A 9,678-nucleotide genomic window follows, 5' to 3' on the forward strand; every position below is an offset into this window, starting at 1 on the left:
ACGATGACAACATTGTTATGAGAGCATGTTTATATACCGAAACAATAAAACTAGATATTACAATTCAAAACTCAAACTCAAACTCGAGAGGCAATAGATCAACTATTAGAAGGAGGGATTTATCTAAATCGGATCGATCATTAAATCGTTCTAGTTACTGATTTATTAGTCTAACCGGTTCAATCGTGGTTCAACCAAAAAATCGTTTTATAATAAAATAATAAATAAATTATAAACACAACCCTAAAAAGAAAATGCAATGCAATCAAAAGCCGTTTGGAAAGTAACAACTTATTTTTTTTTACTTTTGAATTATAAAAAGTTATATTACATGTGTTTGATACCATTTTTTAAAAATGCATTTAACTTCTTGAAAAGTTAACTAAGAGCTTTTGAAGAAGTAGAAAAATATTATTTCTTTCTTAGAAGTTATTTTATCATTCCCATTAAAATAAAAGAGACCATTATGCTACCTTCATTCTTGACCATGTTCCATCTACTAGAAGTATTGGCTTTCCACCATCATTTTTACACAATGTTTCATCTGTTGAAATTACTAACCCTCCACCACTATTTATCTTCCTTCCAGGAATTTTTTTTTATCATTCTACCACTCTATTTTTATTATTAAATTTGTATTTAACATTGTATATGGTATAAAATCTCACTGATTAAGTTATGTAAAATCAACATTTAATATTGAAAGGTATTTGTTATCATCGTTCTTTATGTAAAAAAAATTATATTTTTTGAGTCATTTATCCAAACGCTACAATTTTAAAACAAGTACTTCTATAACTAAAAATCCAAACACAAAATAACTTATTTATAAGCTGCTATTAATAAAAATCCTTATATTTAAAGCTCCTTTTTCAAAAGAGTTTATTTAAGAAGTTTTTTCAAACTGGGCCAAGAAGAGGATGTTGTTTATATCAACTTTTCTCTCATCATGGTTGCATCACTTTTATCTACTCTTTAGCTGATATATCATGTAAAACTTGCAAATTTTCCTAATAATATCACCATTCCTTACAAGTAGAAAAGTTGCTACAACTATTTTTGTTATAACACACTTCAGAATACAGTTTAGCAGTCATCTCTTACGTTTACCATTTGAACATAAGTCCCATGTTCAAGTAGCATTAAATCAGAGCCATACAGCCATAACCAAGAGCCCTTTAATCTGGAAATTTAGAATTGATTTCCATGAATACATCACTTGCATCATGAATGGCAAGTATTATGGAACCAACTCTGAAGAAACTACTAGCATAATCATAAGTTATTAACATCTATATTTTGATTATCTAACACTCAAACCAACAGAACTCAATTTATGTTAGCATAAAAATTAACAAGCTTTAACAAAAATTAACAAGATTTAACTAAGATTAACAAAATTTTCAACACAATTTTAACAAAGCCATCACAAAATGATAGACTTCAACTGCAGATGGTGGTGCAAGTCCTGTACTGCGAGCAACTACAGTTGAAGAATGCAGTGTCAGGGAGTTCAAGAGATGGCCTACTGTCACAGAGAATAAGCAGTGGCATTCCAAGTACTGCTATGTCCCCAAGAGATAACTACGCTTCTCTGCGAGGAGAGATCCGGGAGCTGAAGCTAGAGATTTCGAGGATGAGGATGAGGCTAAGTGAGTTAGAAAAGGAGCAGATGTTCATGAAACAAGGCATGATTGATAAAGGAGGAAATGGAAGAACATTCTTGAACTCCCTCTCCAAAGGGATAGGGAGAATTGGAATTCTCAGCAGTCAAGGTGGCGGAAAGCACCAAAAATCGAGTAAGAAGTCCAGGGGTTCAGAGGGAAAACTGGTAGGAGTAGGAAATATTTTGCATGGATATTCTTCTTCTGCATAGTTGGCCTTTTACAGCAACATGTGTTCTAACCTTTCAGTTCAGGTGATCACAAAGTGTAAATAAGTGTTGGCCTTTTTCTCTGCCTTTCATAATCAGTCTTGGCAGTTGAACTTGAATGTTCCAACATTTTCTCTTCTCCTCCTCCTTCTCACTAATAGCGTGTTTGTGAGTTGAGATTTTGAAGAGAAAGAGAGGATAGAGGAACTTGATATAACTCCATTCTATCCTTCAAACCATTTCCTTCCCTTCCTTTCCCTCAACAGACAACCACACCTGGAGAGTATGTTTAGTTGTAAGTAAAAATGGGGTGAAATTTTCAAGGATGAAGTCCATGTGCAATTTCACATATCAAATTCATCCATGAAAATTTCTACTCCAGTTTTACTTGCAATCAAATATATCCTAAGTATGATTTCAGCAAATAAACTAGTGTCCTACAAAGATAAATCACCAAGAGGAAGCTTCATAATCCACCAAATTAAAAATGCAAGATGCTTAGAATGATCTGATCTTAGGATCATAGACTTACTCCTTAGATTGGATGAAACAACAATGCATCATGTACAGCCAAATATTCAACATTGGCACACCATTGGTTTAAGATTTCAAACTACTAAAATTGCAACATGAATACCAAGAAACCATGTACCTTCTAATGGCATTCAACCTTGTCTCTCGTCTGTTGAATTTTTGGTTTTTCGGTGACTAATTTTTCCTTCATGAAAAATGCCCTGCTAACACAATAATAATAATAAGTAGAAGTTATTTACCTTGTAACGATAAGGTAATCAAGTACCTCAACTAGTTAACCATTGATAACTGTCATTAAGCATTTCCCTTCGAGTCCAATATAAGTGTTAGCTATTCCAATTCAACCATTTCCCAACATTCAGTCGCAAAAAAAAAAATCCCAACATTACTTGGCTAATATTGGATTTGTTGAAAAATAATGATGATAGTGTATTGGAGGAAAGCTGCTCCATTCCTTGGGCACACTCCAGATAGTTTTTCAGAATCACAACACTTGGTTCAAAAGAAATAATAAAACGAACATTAACTTTTTCTTGGAGGCAAAAATTGTTATATGTGGTAAGGAAGTAAAATCATACAGTATCCTAAGGCGATGACTGATGACTCATAACAATTGGTATAACTCATGCAAATTTGATAAATTATTACAAGACAAAAGAATAAACTACTCAACCAGACAAATTACCCCTATGATACAAGTTTTCCAGCTAGGATTCCACCAAATATGATAGCTCCAAACCACTTGTTTGAATTAAATCTGGATGCAAGCAAAAGGTACAAAAGTCAGTTCATTAAGTTCAACATTGAGAGGTTAGAAGTGTGGAACTAAACGTTTTATGGTAAACTAATGAACAGGTGGATGCATCATAAGTTTCTGAAACCATCAATATAACATTGGAAGAGTAATCAATAGAGAAATTGAACAATCACTGAATTTTGGGGGATTTCTATCTGTTGAGGTCTGAGGACATATAAATATATCATCAAGTGCTTGCAGTAAAGCCATATGAATTATTAGTCTTTGGAAAGTGAAAATGAAATTTAATACATGGATTTATGCAACAATCCCTTTTCTGGGTGGCATTAAACAAAAACTTCCAAAACATACTTGCAATTGCAATCAGCACGTGATGAGAGGTCAACTGTCCATATTTGCCAGCCTAGTTGTCCAGATGCAGCTGCCAGAAATGCATAATATGGCCAGCCTGCTCCACAAATATGAATCAGAAGGTTGAACAGGAAAACAACCATTGAAATCCAAATATAGTTCTAAAAACTCGAAACAGAGAGAACATAAAATGGGTCATAACTCATAAGACATACCTATTTCAGCATTATAGCCACTGAGGGCAAGACCACCCAGGCATGCAATCCCAAACCCAGTAATCCACTCCTTTGTAAAATCACCAAAGTGCAAAGCAGTTGACTTAACTCCCACTTTCAGGTCATCTTCTTTGTCCTGAATGCAAGGTTATAAATATACGCAGAGACCAAGAACTTTGATTACAATGCTTTAATTATATAATTTGTATTGGAAGGTAGCAAGTAGTCTATCATTGTATGGTTTGTTTCATAACACACTGAACTATTGGAGTCAAGATAATCACCCCACACCGGGATATATCATGCAGCAATTAAATAGCAGGACAGAGGAGAAAAATCTTCAGGAAGTAATGTTGATTTTACCTGGTGAGCATAGATTGTATCATAAACAAGTGTCCAAAAAACTCCAGAGACATAAAGTGGCAGCACTATTCTTGGATCTAGACTTCCTCTAATTGCTGCCCATCCTAACAAAGCGCCCCAATTAAAGGTCAACCCGAGATAGGCCTGGGGCTAACAAAAAATTTACGAGTGCCATAAAAAGCATAATGAGATTGTATGTCAAAGATAACAATAAAATCTTTTAGAAGAGACTAAAATTGAGGAAATTCATTACCCAGAATGTAAACCTCTTCATGAGGGGATAAGAAAAGACAAACAACAAGGATGAGGCACCCAGAACACGGCTGCAAAAAGATCACAAATCACAACATTCAACATTTTGGCAATACTCAAATTTTCACACTTGACGTAGTCATGTAGATGTAATAATGATCACAGGCTCAGCTATTCGAAGTTAACACTAACCTATAATAATTCAGTTGCAGAAGAATCCCAAGACCCAAAGTTAACTGAATACCAAGAAAACAAAGTCCCTGAAATGGTGTCAAAAGACCACTTGCCATAGGCCTTGACTTTGTTCGTTCTACCTGCATCATACAATTATGTATAGTATCATTCAGAATATTGAATCTACTATCAGCTATGTTGAACCCAAAAAAGTAAAAAATGCTTAATGGGTTCTGAAAAATGCCCAAGGTAGGTATGAAAATCAAATAAAATCTCAGGGCAATGTACTGAAATAAAATAAATATGAGAAACTTTTACGTGATTCCAACAATTGGAAAAGGCTTACGTGCATGTGCATTTTTATTATTATGTAATCCGTGGGAGCTAACCACAGTTTTTAAATTACATGTAAACCGTATCAGCCTGCAACGGTTTAAAGTAGGGGAAGGTTTGAAGATAAACCGTGGAAGCTCACCACGGTTTATGTACGAAACAATATGAGCAAAAAACTCTCTAGCCAGCCACGGTTTATGAAGTGTTTTTTAAACTCATAAACCCTTGTAGGCTGCCACGGTTTATGAGGAGATGAATTCTATATATATATATATATATATGAGCGAGATTGAAGCTGCTCAAGAGATCATTGTCAAGGAAGCTGCTCAATAAATGTACTCTTATTATTTTAATTTTTTAATTTAAATAAACATATTTGTATTATTTTAAATAAAATTTAAAATTAATATTAGTAAGTTTATCTAAAATTTTAAATTTTAATATTTTAAATAAACATATTCTTATTATTTTAAAATTTTGTTAAATTTAAATCAACGTACTCATATTATTTTAAATAAGTATATTCTTTTAATTTGAAAATAATATGAATGTATTTAAATAAAAAAAATTAACCACTGGTATTTTTTTAAAATCGAATAAATATAATTAATCATATGAGTACAAAATAATACGAATACATACAATTTTATAAATCATTAATTTAAATTATATCTATTTAAAATTTAAATTACAACTAATACAAATTTTACATATAATTTAAAAATCGTGGTTAGCTCCCACGGGGTTTTTCCAATTGTTGGAATCACGTAAAGGTTTCTCATATTTATTTTATTTCAGTACATTGCCCAAAATCTCATGTTCAATACTCATTAAAACAAAATAAGAAATGTGATGTCATAGGAATAAAATCAAAGGGATGTTTCATGCAAGTAAATTGATAGATTTATATTTTGAATCATATTAGAAATAGGGCAGGGACGATGAAAATGAACCAGAAAAAGTAAAAAGAAAAACCTTCAAATGCAAAATACATGAACTTACAGGCCATGTGAAGTACCAAGGCACTAGACTTGGCATGACTAAGCTTTCAGATTATTTTTTTTAACTTAAATCAAATGTATAATATAAGTTAAACATTCACACTATGCTAATAACATGTACTTGTGAAAAATTAATTTACAACATGAAATAACGATTTCAGTATCTCTCAATACATAAAAATATAAAAGAAAAAAGCTTTCTATTTACCTTTGTATCAATGTCACGATCAAGGATATCATTAATAGTACACCCAGCACCCCTCAAAAGCAAAGCCCCACATCCAAACAATGCCAACATTTTAAAATCAGGCAGCTGTCCTGGAGTTGCAGCCAACGTAATTGACCTAAGCATTGAAATTAGAAACATAAAATAAATAAGTTAGTAAATAAAATAGAACAAGAATGAATTTAGAAAGTGGAATGCATAAAAGAGAGAGAAACAACTTCAAGGCATGATATAATATAGAAAAGGCAACACCTCTTGCTGCTCCACACAAAAAACTATATTTTCAATTCATATTATTTTCTGTCAACATGAATAGATGGCTTTGTTAAAGTTGTAAGTGAAGCACTTTACAGAAAATACTAAGAAAAGGTAAAACAAATAAAATGTATTATGTTTGAAGATATACACAAAGTTCTACGATCCATGTCATAAAGATTCGTAGTTGACTGCATAACACAACCCTTGGGTACATCCATACATATGTATGCAGATGCAGTAGGAAAGATTCAAGGGGTGCAGCTTGGACTGGTTTTAGGACAGAAATAACGAACAAGAAAGGCAAGGTTTTTCTTGTGGATATGTATGGTACGGATGGTGCTTAACTACTTATAGTACTAACGATAAACAAATAACAATTTTAACTTATCTAATCTTGTGGACTTAAATAAGAAGATAAAGAATACTAATTTAGACTCAATAACCAGGTTACCATAAATTAACTTGTACGAACAAAATTACAAATCGATAGAATGATCATTTCTTTTAAAATTTCTTCATTCATTACTATTTCAAAGAGTGTAACATATATTTTCAATTAGCAATCAATTTCATATTATAAAATTACTGGACTGTCCTTGTTATTAGACAACAAGGCATTTACCCATAGGCCAAGTAAATAGAACACTTACCACATACAAGGCCATAGAAGCAACCATGTCCCAATGGGCTTATCTAGGCGAGCAAGCTGTGCATAGGGCTGAACCTGCCTAGGCAAGTACAAATCGATCCAAGAGATATTTGCTTTACTCACATTGCCACTTTGATTCTTATTTCCCTTTGACCACTCTTTTAAACTAGAAGGTGATGTAGAGATGTGCTGAACAAGCTGAAAATTTGAGAGAGATCGAACAGTTTTAAAATATTCAAATTTAGAATCCTGATAGTGGGATTGCCCAAATGGACAGAGTGAAGGATAGAAGTTGTGGTTTATGCTTATAGATGGTTCAGTGGAGATTAAAGGATTGAAGAGGGAAGGGGAATGATATTGTATGGAGAGGCCCGTAGAAGGGAAAGAATATTTGAGAAACCTACGTGAAGCACGATAGATCAAAGTTGATGCCATTTTTTCTCAAAAGCAAACAAGTTAGGGGGAAGATAGTCTCTTTGTTGCTACTCGTTTCAAAGGCTTGTAAGGATTCGGTTGGAGGAGGAGCAACAAAAATTCAGTGTTATATTAAACTTTTAGACCCACATCTTGACTGGATATTAAAGAAAAAAAGCTTATCCAACTCTTTGATATCACTCTTCATGTAGGGGTGAGCCTTCATTCAGAAATCATTGAACTTACAAAATCCTGAAAGCAAAAACAATAGAACTTCAAGAACATTTTCAAATTCTTCAATAATAATAGAATGCACCAAACTAAACTAATTGCCACTAGAAGGATTCAAAAATTTTAACATGACATTTTAATAATTTCTTCATCAACTAAATTATAGAGTACCACATGGAGTCATTTGCTTCAAAATAAGATAACATTCAAACATAAGAATGTAAGTTGGGCCTAAATAACCAAATGATGGGAAAACATTACGTTTCAGTTACTAAAACACTGTCTAATATGCAAGTTAATGTTCATGTGATGTTTGATGCATCTCTAGGATATCAATATTATAAGTGGAAAAAATTGATCTTCCCAAAATAAACCATGCTTGGTGTTAAAGAAAATGTAAATGAAGAAAAGGGGCAATCTAAGGGTATGGTTGTTTGTGGAAACATATTCTATTTCCATTATCTATACTCAATTCTAAATAATCATTTCATTTCTTCAGTTCTTGAAAACATGTTTCTTTTGTTTGTTTCCATTTCTATCTCCTTTTTTCCTCATACAAAAGAACACATGTAGGTGACAGAGCCAGAGCCAGAGCATGTAGGTGCTATACGTTGTTTCCATTTTCTTTTATATATATAACCAATAAGCTCGCAGTAATTCAAATATATTTAATTAGTAATTTTATATATACATATCAACAAATAAAATAAAATAGAAAAGCAGCATATTTTCTAGTACTCACTAAAAACTTTGATCAAACATGTGGCACGCATCACTAACCGTGTAGCAACAAATTGAAACACGGTATCCTATCTAACAACCCATTCATTATATTCAAAAACATTTCTACCATATTCAAAACAATTGGAACAACAACAAGAAGAAATTGTGAATGCTGGTAAATTTGACCTGTGAATATGAACTGAAGGCTCTTCTTTCTTGCAGAGCAAGAGACAGAGAAGAAAGGTTAATGAAGCTCATACTCATGGGAACAACGGACTTGAATATTGTGATAGCATCTGCCACCGTCATTCCAAGGAGGAAACACCACACAACATGCTTGCAAACTCGGAAGCCATTGCAAACTGCCATGTAGAGCAGATTCTTCTTTTTTTTTTTTTTGGACAAAATGTAGAGCAGATTCTTGTCTGAATCTTTCTCTCTTTTTTTTGGGCCGGGTATTAAAAACTGAATCTATTTTTTACTTTTATTTTTTGGTGAACAAACTGAATCTATTGTTATTTTGACTCATTAGCTGACTACTTTGTTCAAAACCTATTGCAAATAAATGGGAGGGCCAAAGTGGATAAGGGCCTCTGGACCTGGATTTAAGAATTTGCACTTTGAAAAACTTCAGAGAAAAAGAGAGAATTTGGATTTTAGATCTTAGTGCCATAGTTATCAGAACCAAAGCAATAATCACTCCAGTGATAGGATCGGGTAATCGAGGCATTAGTTTAATCGGTGAGTCGCTTATTTATCTTGTTGACCCGATCATAATTAAATAAAAATATAAAATTAAAAAAAAATTAAAATCAAAAGTTAAAATGTATGTCTTCACAAATATATTAATAACAATCAAATATCAATTTGTAGATATAAATCATATAATTAGTGATTAGTGACAAATCCAAAAAATTTATGTTAGAGAGACAAAAATAATATATATTATTATCAAAAAATATATTAATCTAAATTTAAAAAAATAAAAATGCACATTAATTATTTGAATAAAAAAATAAAAAATTACATATAATAAAATAGAAAGAAAGATATTTTTTAAAATATTTTTTATTATTATTTCTATAAATAAAAAATATATATTCTAAATTAGTAAATTGATCAATTGACTTTAAAAATTTATATGCAACATAATTACATATAATAAAATAGAACAAAAGATAAACAAATAAATAATAAGGATCACTAAATTGAGAATAAAATAAAATATATAAATTTATAAAGAGAATAAAAAATTAGATTAATACCTAAACTATAATGGCTTGAATTATAATTTGTAATTAAAAATATCAAAAAGAAAAATAAT

The 9,678-nt window shown here is 31.8% G+C and overlaps 1 protein-coding gene across 1 annotated transcript; it reads right to left on the bottom strand.

The window, feature by feature from the left end:
* Window positions 1-2,934: 2,934 nt before the first annotated feature.
* LOC107624256 (4-hydroxybenzoate polyprenyltransferase, mitochondrial-like) lies at window positions 2,935-8,608 on the bottom strand. The gene is made up of 9 exons (XM_016326742.3): window positions 8,541-8,608; window positions 6,988-7,652; window positions 6,062-6,197; window positions 4,538-4,659; window positions 4,347-4,416; window positions 4,094-4,243; window positions 3,731-3,866; window positions 3,516-3,612; window positions 2,935-3,164 (listed from the first exon to the last, which is right to left on the bottom strand). The coding sequence occupies exons 2-9, from the start codon at window positions 7,419-7,421 to the stop codon at window positions 3,095-3,097; spliced, it is 1,215 nt and encodes a 404-aa protein (XP_016182228.1). The 5' UTR covers window positions 7,422-7,652; window positions 8,541-8,608; the 3' UTR covers window positions 2,935-3,094.
* Between the last annotated feature and the right edge of the window lie 1,070 nt (window positions 8,609-9,678).

Source organism: Arachis ipaensis, chromosome B10 (genome assembly GCF_059453495.1).
Source record: "Arachis ipaensis isolate K30076 ecotype BB chromosome B10, ASM5945349v1, whole genome shotgun sequence".
Lineage (NCBI taxonomy): Eukaryota > Viridiplantae > Streptophyta > Magnoliopsida > Fabales > Fabaceae > Arachis > Arachis ipaensis.